Source organism: Saimiri boliviensis, chromosome 1 (assembly GCF_048565385.1).
Source record: "Saimiri boliviensis isolate mSaiBol1 chromosome 1, mSaiBol1.pri, whole genome shotgun sequence".
NCBI classification, from domain to species: Eukaryota; Metazoa; Chordata; class Mammalia; order Primates; family Cebidae; genus Saimiri; species Saimiri boliviensis.
The window spans coordinates 116,449,387-116,466,751 of NC_133449.1; the positions used below are offsets into that span (position 1 = coordinate 116,449,387).

At 42.8% G+C, this 17,365-nt stretch overlaps 1 protein-coding gene across 1 annotated transcript in view; it reads left to right on the forward strand.

Moving 5' to 3' along the window:
* The window catches only part of CES5A (carboxylesterase 5A), a 29,234-nt gene extending 16,954 nt beyond the window's left edge, over positions 1-12,280 (forward strand). The window contains 6 exon segments of the mRNA XM_003943451.3: positions 587-655; positions 4,046-4,193; positions 9,017-9,166; positions 11,892-11,964; positions 12,050-12,183; positions 12,186-12,280. Of these exon segments, the coding sequence (XP_003943500.3) occupies positions 587-655; positions 4,046-4,193; positions 9,017-9,166; positions 11,892-11,964; positions 12,050-12,183; positions 12,186-12,280 (669 nt within the window).
* The last annotated feature ends 5,085 nt before the right edge of the window (positions 12,281-17,365 follow it).

The following is a 17,365-nucleotide window of genomic DNA, read 5'->3' on the forward strand; positions in this document are numbered from 1 at the left end:
AAGCCAAGTTGGAGCCTCTTAGGCAGTTAGGGCTGCCATAATAAAATAGCATAGACTGGGAGGCTTAAAAGACAGACATTCTTGTTCTCACAGTTCTAGGGGCTGGAAGTCCAAGATCAAGGTGTTGGTATCGCTTTGTGTGTCTAAACTGTCCTTTCTCATAAGGACATCAGCAGATTGGATTAGGGCCCACTCTAACAGCCTCATTTTAACATAATCACCCCTTTAAAAGTACTATTTCCAAATGGTTGCATTCTGAAGTACAGGGGTTAAGGCTTCCATGTGTGAATTTTGAGGGGACCACAATTTAGCCTATAATGGGAGCCTTTCAACAAGGTGGCCACTTGGGCCCCACAAGGCTGCAGGTGGAATGACAGGGAACAGTTGCCTTTTATCAAAAGTGAGAAGAAGAAATTAACTACCTGACCGGCACACGGAAGCTACTTCCACACGTGGCTGCCTGGGGTTGAGGGTTCCTGCCCTTCCCAGCTTTCCCTGTGAAAGTCGGGTGCCCAGGCCCTTGGGGAGATGGGTTTAACCTTCTGATGACCAGATAGCTCACAGAGGGCACTGCTTCTCTCCACAGAGGGAGGCTCCTGAGATCCTCAGTGGTTCCAACAAGTACCTTGCCCTCCGTATGATATACAATAGCCCGGTGAGTAGCTTGGGAGGCCGCAGTACACCAGAGACACATGCACTTAACAGATAGCCCTGGGTCACATTCAGTGGGAGGAGCTGGGGGCACAGACACTCCTCACTCAGTCACTCAAGAGACCTTTGCTAAGTATAGGTGTATTAGTCCACTCTTGCACAGCTACTGAGAAATACCTGAGACTGGGTAAATTATAAAGAAAAGAGACTTAATTGGCACAATGGTTCTGCAGGCTGTACAGGAAGCATGACGCTGGCATCTGCTCAGCTTCTGGGGAGGACTTAGGAAACTTACAAACATGACAGAAGGCAAAGAAGAAGAAGACATGTCTTACATGGCCAGAGCAGGAAGGAGAGAGAGACGGAGGAGGTGCCACACACTTTTAAACAACCAAATCTTATGAGAACTCTATTATGAGAACAGCACCAAAGGGATGGTGCCGACTATTCATGAGAAACCCCCACTATGATCCAATCACCTCCTACCATGCCCCACCTCCACCATTCAGGATTACAATCCAACATGAGATTTGCTGAGAGACAGAGATTCGAACTATATCACTAGGCCCACAATCCATAATCCACAACTCCCAAGCTGGAAGAGCTCCAAAAACCCAGAGGCTTTTTGCAACCCACCCAGCAGCCTAACTGGACCTTGACTGATTTGTGGTTCTCAGTCATTTTTGTTCCCACACATTCATTCATTTTATTTATACCACTGTTCAGATGTTTCTCTGTGGATGCATTAATGTGGGTGTTGGGGTGTTGCCCCCACCCATAGCATGTGTCATAACTCACAGCATAGGTGCTATATTATCTACCTACAGTTTGAAGAGCTCTGAATGCTGAAACATACATGGACTGGGGACCTGTATTCACTACATACCAGCCAGGCATTGGCCCAAGTTCTGGCAAGACCAGTCATTTATCATTCACTTACTTATTTACTGTTTCATCACTAATTCATTCATTCACCGCACAAACCTATCAGTATCTGGTCTTACTCCAGACTCTAGGATATGGAGATGGATTGCTTTGCTTCCTTTCTTTTCTCCTTTTGACATCTTCTTTCCCATAAACGTTTGTTCAGTGTGGACTCAGGGCCAATGTTCTATTCACTTGTCCATGGAACATAATTAGTGAGAGTCCACATGCCTCTGCACTTCCCTGGGCACTGGGGTGCAATGTGGGGTGGACGGAGATGATTAGACCACTTCAGTAGAGTACACATAAAGCCGAGGAATGACCAAGGCCCTGTGGTGTCCACAGGAGGGGACAGGCGGCTCCCTTGGGGAGAAGGGTTTGGAGGATTGATGGAGCTTGTCTGGTGATGAAAGGGGTGAGTGAAGAAACTGGGAAGAACCAAGAGGACCAACTGGGAGCTGAGGGGTGTGAAGAGATCAGCTGAGGGTTGGCTGCAGCGGGAGAGAATGCTTTCAGCTGTTATAAGCTATGTGATGAGTATAGGCTTCATTCTAAAGACTGAAAACAGAAGGAAGAAGGACCTTATTTGATTTCTGTTTTAGAAGAAGCCCTCTGAAACTGAGCACAGTGGCTTACACCTGCAATCCAAACACTTTGGGAGGCCATGGCAGGAGGATTGCTTGAGCCCAGGAGTTTGAGACCAGCCTGGGAAACATAGGGAGAGCTTGTCTCTACAAAAAATAAAAAATTAGCCAGGTGTGGTGGTGTGCATCTGTGGTGCCAGCTACTTGGGAGACCAAGGCAGGAGGGTTGTTGAGCCTGGGAGTTTGAGGCTGCAGTGAGTCACGATCTTGCCACTGTATTCCAGTCTGGGCAACAGAGCAAGAGACTGTCTCAAAAACAAACAAACAAACAAACAAAAACAAAAACAAAAACAAAAACAAAAAACAAAAAAACAAAAAAGAAAAAGAAAGAAAGAATGAAGGAAGGAAAACAGAAAGAAACACTACAGGCAGGGATCCCTCACGCCCCCTTGGAGGGATGTTTGATGAGTTGCAGCTGTCTGATGATAAATTGGGACTAAGGTTTTGATATAAGTCACACAGTGGAATTCTCAGGTGGATTGGAGATGGCCTCATGGAGAACATGGTCACTGATCTGAGCCTTAGGGGAGTGGGGAACAACTGAGCCAGAGGACTTTTCAAGTAGAGTGGAAGTAGGTTGCGCAGGAAGATGCAAGAGGAATGGAGGGGCATGTGTCTCTCCTAGGCATGGTAGCATGCTAGGGGCTGCTTTTCAAACAGTAAGTAGTTCTCTGACACAGAAGGCATAGCCTTGCTCCAGAACCCTAGGACTTTTTACTCTGACTGTCCTATGGGGGCTCACCTGAGCATCTATATCCACGTTGGACGCCTCCCGCACCATGGGGTCTGCTGGTCATATGATCAAAGAGACCAGGCACTTACACCATCGACTGGGCCTGCTGTAGAGGTCTCCCTTGCTCTGGTCTGATAAAAACCACCAGCCTCCTGAGCACCCGATAAACTAGTCCGAGCAGCACTCCCCAATGTGGGGTACACTGCCTCACCTCCAAATTCCAAAGAAACTTATCAAGGGTTGTGCTGTGGTAGGGGTTTGAGCTGCAACACTTTTCCAGCATTTCCCAGAGCACCAGATACTTGAATCTTCATGAAATTTACCATGCACTCTCTGCCGTTTGTGCTTGGGGAAAGTTGAGAGGGAGAAGTCTAGGACGTAGGCTAATGCCAGATCAGAGAAGCATTGAATGTCCTATTAAGGCATTTAGCAGTGGGGCTCGGGGGAACCAACAGGACTGAAGACCTGCTCTGGGCCAAGCAGCTTGCTTTTCCCTTCACATCTTGTATAATCCTCTACATTCTTACAGATGAAGAAACTGAGGCTGCAAGAGACCAACTAGCTAGGTAAGAGAATAGTTAAGGGCTGGAGGCAGCGCTGGTACTAGGAGCAGGGCTGGTTTCATGGATGTGCTGCCTGTGTAGCCACAGAGGACCTTGTTGATCAGAAGGGTCCTACATTTAGTTTAATGCTCTGCTGCCACCATTTTGAAATTCGTAATGATTTTTGAGCAAGGAGCCTGTTTTTGCTTTGTGCTGAGCTCCACAGATGATGCAACCGGTTCTGCCCGGGAGTGACTCATTCTGAGACATGAAAGACAGGCCTGTGGTCAGGAGCATGGGATTTGGATACAAATACACTTGCGAAAGAATCATGGTTCTTCCAGTTGGGCCCAACCACTCCACCTCTCTAAGCCTCAGTTTCTTAAACTGGGAAATGGGGCTAGTTTTGATACTTGCGTCATAGGGTTGCTGTGTGGGTTAAATGAAGCAATGTGGGTAAAGCATTCAGAATCATACCTGTGCAGGTGAGCGTTCAACGTGTTGGCCATTGCGGTTGATCTGGATCTCCTATGACTACGATTTTTTTATAGCACGTCCCGCCCCAGTATTTGCACCTTGTGGCTAATGAATACTTCCATGACAAGCACTCCCTGACTGAAATCCGAGATAGTCTTCTGGACTTGCTGGGAGATGTGTTCTTTGTGGTTCCTGGGCTCATCACAGCTCGGTATCACCGAGGTGAGTCTCTGAGCACCCCGCTCCAGGACTGCAGCCCAGCGAGGCTGGTGGACACGGAGATCCATGTTGTCTACTGACTGGCTGCCTCCTCTTCCTCTGTTCCTTCATGGAGAGGGCATTCCCAGGTGTGTCTGGATGGAACCGTGCCATGGTGACCTGCGCCATTCACCTGCCTTTCAGAGTTTGGGAATGTTAATCAGTTGTTGTTTCTGTTCCCCTTCTTCAGGACCATGTAGAAAATTCCCATCTCCCTATAATTTTCTGGAGGCCATCCCCCCCGAAATTTCTTCTTTCTAGAAATGACTTCTCCATCATCTTAGCCATAAGTAGTAATGGAACAAACATCTTAGCTATAAGAAGTAATGGAACTCCTAAAGTAATATACTTTAAATCAACTATTTTAAAGGCAGCCAAATACTCCAGACGTAACATTAGATTCCACATTCTTCTCAAGTGCACGTGCAACGTCTTTCAGAATAAATCATATGTTAGGTCACCAAACAAATCCCAATAAATGTAAGATGATGGAAATCACAGAGAGTATCTTCTTCAACCACAAGGGAATAAAATTAGAAATAACAAAAGGAAATCCAGAAAATTCATAAATACTTATAAATAAAATGGCATACTCTATGTTAAATTTTAAAAGTTATGGTTAAATATACTTAATAAAAAATTTACCATTTTAACCATTTTAAAGCATATAGTTCAATGGCATTAAGTACATTCATATTGTTGTACAACCATCACCACTATATGGCTTCAGAACTTTTTTATCATCCCCAACTGAAACTCAGAACCGATTAAAAATAACTCCCCACCCCTCCTTCCCCCAGACCCCAATAACCACCATTCTGCTTGCTGTCTTTATGACTGACTTTTTAGTTACTTAGTGATTTTACTTAGTCAATGTAAATGGAATCACACGATATCTGTCCTCTTGTCCGGCTTATTTCATGTAGCATAAGATCTCAGGGTTTCCATATGTTGTACTATACATCAGAATTTCCTCCTTTTTCAAGCCTGAATAATGTTCCATTGTATGTCTATATCGCATTTTGTTTATCCATTTATTCATTAATGTACATTCAGGTTGTTTCTACCTTTCAACTATTGTGGAATGAACAATTGGCTAATGGCTACAGTTGGCTATTGACTATAATGCTGCAATGAACACAGTCGTAGAAATATCTGTTCAAGTTCCTGTTTTCAGTTATTTGAGGTATATGCCAGAGGTAGAATTGCTGCATCATATGTAATTCTATGTTTAATTTTTGGAAGAACTGTCATGTTGTTCTCCATTGTTCTGCACCATTTCACATTTCTACCAGCAATGCACAAGGATTGTAATTTTTTGACATCTTCAACATTTGTTATTTACTGTTTTTGTTATTTGTAATAACAACTATTCTAATGGGTTTGAAGTAGTATCTCATTATGGTTTTCATTTTCATTTTCCTAATTATTAGAGATGTTGAGCATCTTTTCATGTGCTTATTGGACATCTGTATATATGGTTTTGGAGAAATGTGTATTCAAGACCCTTGCCCATTTTTTAGTTGAGTTGTTTTTTGTTGTTGAGTTTTAAGAGCTCCTTACATATTGTAGAATATTAATCCCTCATGAGATATATGACTTGCAAATATTTCCTCCCATCTGTGGGTGGCCTTCTTACTCTGTTGATAATGTACAAAAATTGCACAATAGTTTTAAATTTTGATGAAATTTAATTTACCCACCTTTTTGTTGCTTGTGTTTTTGGTGTCATAGCTAAGAATCTATTGCCAAATTCAAGCCTATGGAAATTTACCAGCATATCTTCTTATAAGAGATTTACAGTTTTAGTCTTACACTTAGGTCTTTGATCCATTTTTGAGTTCATTTTTCTATGTAGTATGAGGGAAGAATCTATCTTTATTATTTTGCCTGTGTTGTATACTAGGTGGCTATATTTTTTTTTTTAAAAGAAAAGGACTAAGAACAAATGTGAAGGGCATAGAGAAACCAAAACCCTCATACGCTGCTGTTGGGAACATGAAACATGCAGCCACTGTGGAAAACAGTTGCGGCTGTTCCTCAAAAAGTTAAACATGGAGTTTCCATATAACCTAGCAAGTCCAGTCCTAGGGGTGTACTCAAGATAATTGAAAACAGATGTTCAAACAAAAATTACATGTGAATGTTCATAGCACCCTTGTTCATAATAGGCCAAAATGGTAACAACCTAAATGTTCATCCACTGATGAATTGATAAACAAAATTCTGTATGTACTTACAATGGATTATCATTTTTCCATAAAAAGAAATGAAATAAGGATGCATGCTACAACACAGATGAGCCCTATAAACATTATGCTAAGTGACAGAAGTCAGCACAAAGGGCCACATGTTGTATGATCCCATTTATATGAAATGTTCAGATTAGGCAAATCCATAGAGACAGAAAGTAGAATTGTGTTTTCCAGTGGCAGAGAAGAGGGGTCAATGGGGAGTGACTGTTTAATGGGTCTGGGGTTTCTGTTTGGGGTTATGAAAATGTTCTGAACTTAAATAGTGGTGATGTCTGCACAACATCCTAAATGTACTAAAAATCACTGAATTATATACTTTAAAATAAAGTGCCAGATTTCACTTATGTACATTTCGCCTTAAAAATATGGCTAAGAAAATGAGAGGGCAAACCACAGACTGGAAGAAAATATTCATAATACAAGTATTTGACAAAATAATCATATCCAGAATAGAAGAACTCTTACATTTCAGTAATGAAAAGAAAGTATTTTCCAATAATGGGTAGAAGACTTGAACTTGAAAAGACACCTCACAAAAAAAGTTTCAAAGTCCATGAAAAGGTATCCAAAATAGTCATCAAAGAAATGGAAAATAAACTAAAATGAGGGAACCATTTCTATCTAGTGAAATGGCTAAAATAAAAATACAAACCATACCAAGATGAACTGCCAAGAATGTGGAAAGTTCAGAATACTGAACGTTCTCATGTACTTTTCGTGGAAAAGTAAAATGGTGCAACTCTAGAAAACTGGTAGTTTATTGAAAGCCAAACATACACGTACGTTGTTACTCAATCATTCTGCTCCTAGGCATTCACCGAAGACAGGTTAAGGTGTATGTCTTTACAAAAGACTTATATAGACTGGGCATGGTGACTCATGACTGTAATCCCAGCACTTTGAGAGGTCAAGGTGGGTGGATCAATTGGGGACAAGAGTTTGAGACCAGCCTGGGCAACATGGTGAAACCCCATCTCTACAAAAGAAAAAAAAAATATTTAACTAGGTGTGATGGTGGGCATCTGTAGTCCCAGTTACTCGAGGGTGGAGACTGAGGTGGGAGGATTGCTTGAGCCTGGGAGGTTGAGACTGCAGTGAGCTGTGATTGCACCACTGCACTCCAGCCTGGGTGACAGGGTGAGCAGCTTTAATCATAATAGTGCCATATTGGAAACAACCCAAATGTCTATCATAGATAATGGAGAAATAAACTGTGGTAAAATCATGCACTAGCATACTACTCGGTGATAAAAAGGCATCAACTGTTGGCCGGGCGCGGTGGCTCAAGCCTGTATTCCCAGCACTTTGGGAGGCCGAGGCGGGTGGATCACGAGGTCAAGAGATCGAGACCATCCTGGTAAACATGGTGAAACCCCATCTCTACTAAAAATACAAAAAAAATTAGCTGGGCATGGTGGTGCGTGCCTGTAATCCCAGCTACTCAGGAGGCTGAGGCAGGAGAATTGCCTGAACCCAGGAGGCGGAGGTTGCGGTGAGCCGAGATTGCGCCATTGCACTCCAGCCTGGGCAACAAGAGTGAAACTCCGTCTCAAAAAAAAAAAAAAAAAGCATCAAATGTTGATACACCTGACAACATGGATGAATCTCAAAAACATTAGGTTGAGCAGAAGACGCTATAGAGTACACAACAGAGTACATATTGTATTATTCCATTTGTGTGGAGTTCAAGAATAGGTAAAATGAATTGATGGTGATAGGAATGAGTATGGCTTTTTCTTGGGAGAGTGATTAGAAAGCGACCTTTCTGGGTGAAGGAAATTCCCTGTATCCTGACTGACTGGGTTGCTGATTACATAAACACATTTGTAAAAATCCTCAAACTCTACTCTTAAGATCTGTGCTTCGTGCTGTTCATAAGTGGTACTTCAATTAAAGGAGAGAGAAGAAGGGAAGAGGAAGTGGAGACAGTAAGTATAGGGCAACTGTATTTTGAGGTCTTCCTGGGAGGAATGCAGAGAAGTGAGCCAAGTAATTAGAGGCAAAATGGAAACTCTGTGTGTGTGTGTGTGTGGTGTCCATGTGTATGCACCTGTGTGTGCTCATGCATGTGTTCCCATGTCTGCATGTGTACATGTCCATGTGTGTTGGAAATTACAGAGCAAAGACCGTCAGCAGAAGACAAGTGAAGGAAGGTAAGACAAATATGCATGGATTGTCTTGAAAGCCAGAAATTAGCCTTTTTTTGTTGGTCTCCAGTCGATTGAACCAGGGTCAATGAGAGAAAGTCCCAACAAGGTAGATCTTGGCTGAATACAGTGGACTTTTTTTGAGAAGTAGAACTATTGCCTTCTCAGACGTGAGTTATTCATCACTAGGGATGTGAGCACTGCTGTAGCAGAAAATTCCAGCCTCAAGTGAGGAAGGAGGAAGTGAGGCTGGCTTAGGTAGCCTCTTGTCTCTGAGCTGTCCCACCCCTGGATCTAGACATCCAAGACTTGATAGGTGGGGATGCAGAGGCAGCCCTCTGCTCCACGCTGCATGCATGCCTGACCCTCCCTGACCCTTTGTCAGATGCTGGAGCACCTGTCTACTTCTACGAGTTTCAGCACCGGCCTCAGTGCTTTGAAGACACGAAGCCAGCTTTTGTCAAAGCCGATCACGCTGATGAAGTCTGCTTTGTGTTCGGTGGTGCCTTCCTGAAGGGTGACATTGTTATGTTTGGTAAGGGACTGGCCATTCCCCACAGTTCACATGAAGCTCTCTGCTTACCCCACCTCTGTGCAAGAGCCCAGAGGACTTCAGGGTTGGCATTTAATCACCTCTCTGGTTTACAGGCAGACATAACCTTTCTCTGGAAAATGCCCTTCTATTTTTAGAAGCCAAGATGAAAAAGCTCTGTGACAGTTGCTTGATGAGGGCTTCTCTTTGTACTGAAATCTGAAGGTGTGGCCACTTCAGGGCACTCGAGCAATCTAAATAATTTAAAAAATATATAGATTAGGACCATTTTCTTCCTTTTCTTTGACCACTGGTCTTACCCTCCCTCCCCTTCCCAGAAATCCCATGAATCTACAACCTGGGGCTTTAGGAGGCAAGGACCATGTTTTTCATAATTCCAGCTCAAAGTGGTCTGCACCCAGATGAGTTTGCGTAAATGCTTGTGAACTGTTACTTGTGATGTTAGCTCATTTATTCTTAAATTTATGACATCTTTGGTGCCTAAAATAAACCAATCAGATGAGGTTATCAGTAGAAAAAAAATTACAGGGAAAATTACACACAGAAGCAATCACTAAAATATTTAGTTTAAAACATTACAAATACAGGCTCTTAACTTACTCACACTGGCCTCTTGACCACAAGGACAGAACATCCTATGTAGAGTGTGTTTGTGCACTGTGGATTATTTCAGTTTTTCATTCTTATCTTACACAACACATAATAACAGAATTTCCTCCTAGGTTGTCATAAGGATTAAATGAAATAAGCCCCATAAAGTATAGAGTGAATATTTAATAAATATCACTGTTATTACTCATCAGCCATTCCTGGGGCCATTCTATGTAATGGTACATGGACTCCCTAAATTGGAAAAAGTGAACAACAACATATGTATCAAAGGGTTAAGTTCCTTGATGTCTAAAGAGCTCCTAAAATTAATAGGAAAAGAACAACCTAATTGAAAACTGGGTAACAGATATGAACAGTTTATGGAAAAAGAAACACAACCTTCCTCATAACAAGAGAACTGCAGACTGACCTTAGCTGAGGAATTATTTTTCATGAATCAAGGTTGGATAAAACAAAGCACTTAAAATAATGTATTCAAGCAGGTGTGAGAAACAATTTTATACATTAATAGAGAAGTCTGTCGACATTTAAAATGCACATAAGCCTGGGCATGGTGGCTCACACCTGTAATCCCAGCACTTTGGGAGTCCGTGGTGGGAGGTTTGCTTGAGTCCAAGAGTTCCAGACCAGGTTGGGCAACAATGGTAAGACCCCCTCTCTACGAAAAAATAAATAAATAAACAAAATGAGCCAGGCATGGTGGAACATACCTGTAGTCCCAGCTACTCAGGAGGCCGAGGTGGGAGGATCACCTCAGCCCAAGAGTTTAAGGCTGCAGTGAGCTGTGATCATGTCCCTGCACTCTGGTCTGGGCAACAGAGTGAGACCCTGTCTCAAAAATTGTTTTTACTTTCATAAAATAAAAAAATGCATGTAGTCTTAACCAGGTGTGGTGGTTCATGTTCATGATGGCAGGAAAAATTGCTTGAGCCCAGGATTTGGAGGTTGCTGTGAGCTACGATCATGACACTGCACTTCAGCATGGGTGACAGAGTGAGACTCCATCTTTATAGAAATAAATAACCTAGAATAAAATGCATGTAGTTTTTAGCCTGGCAATTCTACTTCTAGAGTTTTTGTGTAATTATACTTCCATATGTGCAAAAGTATATGTGCACACTAAAATATTGCTTTTACTCGCAAAAGATTGAAAACATGACACATAAATTATAATTATATATAATTGCATATATATTTATATAGCACATGCTCATAAAACAACAAATGGCAGTTTAATAGGTGACAAGTCCTACACATGAGATAATTTTAATAGAAAGAGCAATATGTAGACTATGTATCCAGTCTACTGCCACACCGTGTAGAACGGTGTGTCTGCTTACACCTTGGTACCTGCAGAGCCTGTCTTTGGGAAGGTGCCTCTGAGGCTCATCACTGGGTGTCTGGAGGGAGGAGATGAAAGGGAAACATTTTCATTGTGTATTAGATGCTTTTTCTGCATTTTGGACTTTGCACTTCTTAAATAAAGAAATACAGAAAGTAATTGTAAAAATACGTGTGGGAGGAGGGAGGCAGAGGAGAGAGAAAGGAGAGAGAAAAGGAAAGAGAAAGAGAGAGAAGGATGAGAGAGAGAAAAGAAAGAAGGGAGAGAGGGAGAAGAAAAAGAGAAAGAGGAGAGAAGAGAAAGATGGGGAGAGAGAGAAGGAAGAAAGGAGGGAGAGAGAGAGAGAGGAAGAGAGAAGGAAATGAGAGGGAAGACAGAGAGAGGGAGAGAGAGAAAGAATAGAGATAGAAGTAGAGAAAGAAGAGAGAGGGGGGAAAACAGAAAGAGACAGAGAGAGGCAGCAAGCTGGTCTGTGTCCCCAGGGAACCTGTGGCCTCATGGGACTGTCTGCAGGTACACGGGGTGGACAGGGAAGACGTGTGTTCAGCTTCCACCACTTGGAAGCCACGCTTCCTTGGGAAGGTCCCAGTTGCTCTGAGCCTTGGTATCTGCATGTATAAAATGGGTACAGTGACTTGGTAGGTTTGTAAGGAGCCAATGGGAGAAGGGGTGTGGAAGGGATTCATCAAATACAGGGCACTCAGGGCTTCCCCAGCCTCACTGAGAGCCTCAGCGTTTTGTGATGATCTTCAGAAGGAGCCACAGAGGAGGAGAAGTTGCTGAGCCAGAAGATGATGAAATACTGGGCTAACTTTGCTCGAACCGGGTAAGTAAACCTCCCAGTCTCCCCCATGCCAGGGCCTGGGATGTGAGGAGGAAAATCTCATCCCTGTTTCTGCTCTCCCTTCCAGGAATCCTAATGGGGATGCCCTGCCTCTGTGGCCAGCCTATAATCTGACAGAGCAGTACCTGCAGCTGGACTTGAACATGAGCCTCGGACAGAGACTCAAAGAGCAGCGGGTGCAGTTTTGGACCAGCACCATCCCCCGTTCCTGTCTGCCTCGGACACGCTCCACAGGCCTCTTTCCTCCTTAACCTTCCTCTCTCTCCTCCAGCCTTTCTTTTTCTCTTGCACTCCTTGAGAAGTCATCTTTCTGTGATTTTGGTTTTCCTTCTCCTCCTGCAGTTTTTCCCATGATCATTAGCTTCTTTCCGAGTTCAGCTGCTTTCTATGGGGATCTTTGCAGAACAAGCCGCTTTCGCTGATATTTTATGGACTTAGGAATGATCGTTATGGAATTCTTTTCAACATGAAAAAATGCCATTTATCTTGGAAGGCAACAAGATTTATTCAATAAATTTGGAGGAGGGCTGGCTTATTAGTTGTCATAATAATGGTCTTGTAACTCATATGAAATAAAATCAGAATGTGAACTATGTATAAGGGGGCAGAATTTAATTATCTGCTGATAACTCTTCCCCCACCCCCAGAACCCACTTTCTATCAGAGAAGGTGTCTGTGTATGTTACCCAAAATGTGAGTCCTCCAACCCCAACCCACAGGCGCTTCAGCCACAAGCCTAGTATGGATGTCTTGGACATCACAGGTTTGAGCTGGGTCTCTTCTCTGGCTCAGTGAGATGTGTGGGTGATGGGGTTTCCTCAGCCATCGAAAGCTGACATCATCCAAAACCAAAATTCTAGAAGTGAAATTCCAGGCGTCAAGGATCAGATCAGCAATGCCAAGAAGAAATGAAGCTTCCCTGATGGGGTCAAGATAAAGCTACCATTCCATAAATCTACACTGGCTGGACGTGGTATCTCACAACTATAATCCCAGCATTTTGGGAGGCTGAGGCAGGTGGATCACCTGAAGTCAGGAGTTCAAGACCAGCTTGGTCAACATGGTGAAATCTTGTCTCTACTAAAAAAAATACGAAAATTAGCCAGGCATGGTGGTGTGTGCCTGTAGTCCCAGCTATTCAGGAGGCTGAGGTGGGAGAATTACTTGAACTCAAGAGGTGGAGATTGCAGTGAGCAGAGGTTGCGCCACTGCACTCCAGCCTGGGACAGAATGAGAATCTGTCTAAAAAATAAAAAAGGTAAGATAATAAATTAAAAATAAATCTACACTGAGCACCTGATGTATACCAGGCATATCCTCACGGGGGATACGGCAGTGAGAAAAGTTTGGCTCTGCCAAAGAGTGAGCAAACGGACATTCAGCAAACATTCACAGAAGTGGATATCTTACAGTGTAAATTTGATAGGTGTGACTCAGGAGAATAAGGTGTTTTAAGAAAGTGGAACAGCGGGAAGCTAAGTTAGATTAAAGTCGTATGAGGCTCTCTCTGGAGAAATAGCATTTACATTAAGAAAGGACAAATCAAAGTTAGTCACAGGGTAGAGAGAATGTTAAACACCATCTTTCAAATGATGCACTCTTACTTTGAATAGCCGCATAATCCATACTATATCCACTTAATTCACCAGGGTAATTTGTTTTTCTTCGTGATGGCTTCAAGATTACATGAGATGCACAGAATAGAAGGGAGATGCCAGTAACTCATCTGGACGAGAGATCTCCAACTCAGAGCTTGAATCTGACCCCCTGAAGTGTTTCGTTTGGCCCACACAACGTTAAACATGTTTTGGAATTTGTTGCAGCAAATTTTAAATTCGGAAAATCTCACATTAAATGGCATATTTCCAACTTCTTCAGGAAACAATAATAACAAGAAAACCCAGAAGATATTATTACAGAGCTGCACTCCCACCTGGTACCCAGGGTTTCTGGCGGTCCATATGGCACCTTTTATGCAAATTAGAAGGTGCCCTTTCCTTAAAACCTTCTACAGACATCTTCCAGGAAAGCACCATGGATAGATATCTGCGTCTATGATGCAAATGACACCTCTTCTAAAGTGTTACCCTTTTGCAGTGCACTACCTGTGCAACTGTCCTCAGCAAAGATAGAGTAATCTGCAGGAAATGAGTGGTGGCTATCTCATTTACAGAGGCATATGTTCTCAACTTGCCACAGTCTGCACCATTCTTTGTGCTGTGCCTGGTCCATTTTACTCATTGATATTACCCAACCTCTGAAGGTGTTTAGGTTTGGACCCTTGACCTCTCATTTCATAGTGAGCCTCAGAGAGGTCAAAAGATTCGCCCAAGATCTCTCAGCCAGTGTGCAGTGTCAGCAAGTTAGCAGTAAGTCAAAACTACGCACTTAAGGCTCTTGTCGCTTCAGAGCAGGACTCTTACTACCATACAGCTACCTCTCCCACCAGATGGTCCAAGGCCTTCGGTTGTCTCTGGCTCAGGTGGTTGTGGGAGGGGTGGATCAGAGATGCTTTGGGCCACTTTATGGCTCTAGGCCACATGCAAGCAAGCTGGAAACAGAATTGCCTCTGCAGCTGCAGAAGACTAATTTCTATATTGATATTTGGAAAAGCTAACAGCTAGAAAACACCACTCAACTCATTTTAAAAAATACGATCATATTAAATGACATTACATGCATCATTTATATATTGCTTCCAGTGCCAGCATCCTCAAATACGGTTCTAATTTTGGTAGATATCTTGCTAAGGGGAGCACATTTCTAAGTTATCCAGATATAGGGCCCTCTTTCTGTCTCCTTCTGTCCACATGCAATCAGATGCTTTGTGGAGTTAAAGTTGACATTTATTTAAATGCCACTTGGTGCCTGGTTTTTCCCCCTTTAATTTAGGATTTTCTATCTGGGGTGTAAGTAAAAGAATCGCTTGGAGGGCTTTTCCAAAGTACCAATGGCCAGGCCACTAGCCAGTCAACTGGAAGCAAAATCTCCTTGGATGGGACCCAGAAGTCTTTTCAGTTTTCAGGCATTTTAATGATACCCCTGATTAAGAACCACCGGGTCTTAAGAGTGTGGCATATGTATTTTTCAAGTTCCTAAAGGCTCTCCAAAGCAAACAAAAATCTGCTTTACTCTCTGCCTTGTGTTGATGTGTCAGTCTTTTTAGCCATTAGTCTGATCCTGGATATGTATGGACATAATTTTATGAGCAATGTTGGGAATGAATACTTTTTTTTTTTTCTTCGAGATGGAGTCTCACTCTGTCGCCCAGGCTAGAGTGCAGTTGTGCCATCTCTGCTCAACTGCAACCTCCACCCCAATACTTTTATTTTAAAATATTATGTATGGCATCCAGGTTTGCATAAGATGGACTGGGTCAATGGCCATGACCTTTTTAAATAACTATTCTTAAGTTCTACAAATTCACTTTCCTAAAGAGCCAAATGACATCCTACTCACCGGCAATGAGGGTACACATCATTTTCTTTATTTCTTTCTTTCTTTTTTGAGATAGCATATCCCTCCATTGCCCAGGCTGGAATGCAATGGTGCAATCTCGGCTCACTGCAACCTCTGCCTCCTGGGTTCAAGCAATTCTCCTGCCTCTGCCACCTGAGTAGCTGGGATTACAGGCACACACAATCATACCTGGCTAACTTTTGCATTTTTAGTAGAGACAGGGTTTCACCACATTGATAAGGCTGATATCGAACTTCTGACCTCGTGATCCACCTGCCTTGGCCTCCCAAAGTGCTGGGATTATAGGCTTGAGCCATTGCGCCCCAGTCATCATTTTCTAATTTTCCACCATTACAAAAAATAAAATATTCAATCACTTTCTTATTGTAAAACAAACAATTTACTTTTCCAGAACCCACTGACTCCCTCCCCGACCCCACCTTTTTTTTTTTTTTTTTTTTTTTTTTTTTTTTTTTCCAAACAATCTTGAACCCTATCCATTAGATCAAATCAAAGCAAAACTTTAGGGATAAACGACGTGTCTTCACCTGTGAATTTCCTAACGTCCAGCAGAGGGCACCATTATCACAACGGAAAAATGCTTCTCCCTACTCTGAGGCTCCTGGGATGCTGGTGGTGTGACATGGCTGAATTTGTACTGAAAACAAAACCATGCAAAATAGTTAAATTATATGCAAACCAATACAAAATAGTGTTATCCTCTTCCTCTGTAACATTTGGAAAGAGGAAAAGGTACAATTCACACCTTGAAAAGTCTGACTGAAAAGACCGAACTCACGAGCAGAACAGGGGTTGGGGCCAACAGTTTTTCCTTTTCCCACGTCTTGAATTTTCCCATTAAGTCTCCAGGAGCCTGCCTCAAAGGGGCATCACGGATTTCCTCTCCTTGGACCAACTCGGTCCAGATTCCCCCTGGGCAGAGTTGCAGCGGAGGGAGGGTGGAAAGAGCACCCAGGCCCTGCACCTGGGTAGCTGCCTCACCTGGTGCTGCCCCAGGTAAAGCATCTATGAGACGAGCCTCCCTTCCCCCAGCAGGGACAGAACCCCCTCGGTCCTGCCTTGTGTGCTCTGCTAAAAGTCTGCACCGAGAGTGTGCCTCATTATTTCCCGGAACGGGAAGGGCTGGGGGGAGAAAAAAAGCCTACCTTGCCACTTGATTGTGTCAAAATACAAGGGAATTCATTGCAAAGAGCTCGCTGTGCTCCATAAATGGGGTGAGCTCAAGCCTGAAATTAAAGGATGGGTAGGAAGGGGGATGGTCAGCCACAGCGTGACCTTGAGCAGTGGTGGCAAGGGGACCAGCCCACAGGCAGCAGGGCTGGTGTTGGCCACGTTGCTGGAGCACACCTTGGGTACCTGGGGGATAGCTTTTCTACTTTGACCTGTGGCAAACAGACTTCTCTCTTTACAGGAAGATAATGCCATAAAATATGAATCAATCAATCAATCAATCATCTATCTATCTATCTTCTATCTAATCTATTTATTTCACTTTATATAATTGTATTTCAAGCTCTGTTTACCTCCTGAACTTTTCACATGTGAGACCACATTTATTGAATATTTGCTTCAGGTAAGTTTCATTTTAATTTCTCTTAGTACATATGATAAAGTCCTGATTAAAATCATTGCTGCGTTTGATCATTCATATTCTGTCCTATAATTTATATGATCACCAGTAATTTTATCTGTATCAATCTTGTCTCCTGTGTTAGATAATAAGTTCTTAAGGCCTGGTATAAACATTTAAGTTTTTTAATTAAATATAACATGCATATAAGAAAATATGTATGTATACATACATATATCCACACAAATACACACATGCAATGTATATATTATGACTTGATAATTTCACTAACTTGACTGTGTAATTAGGACCCAGATCAAGACACAATATTAG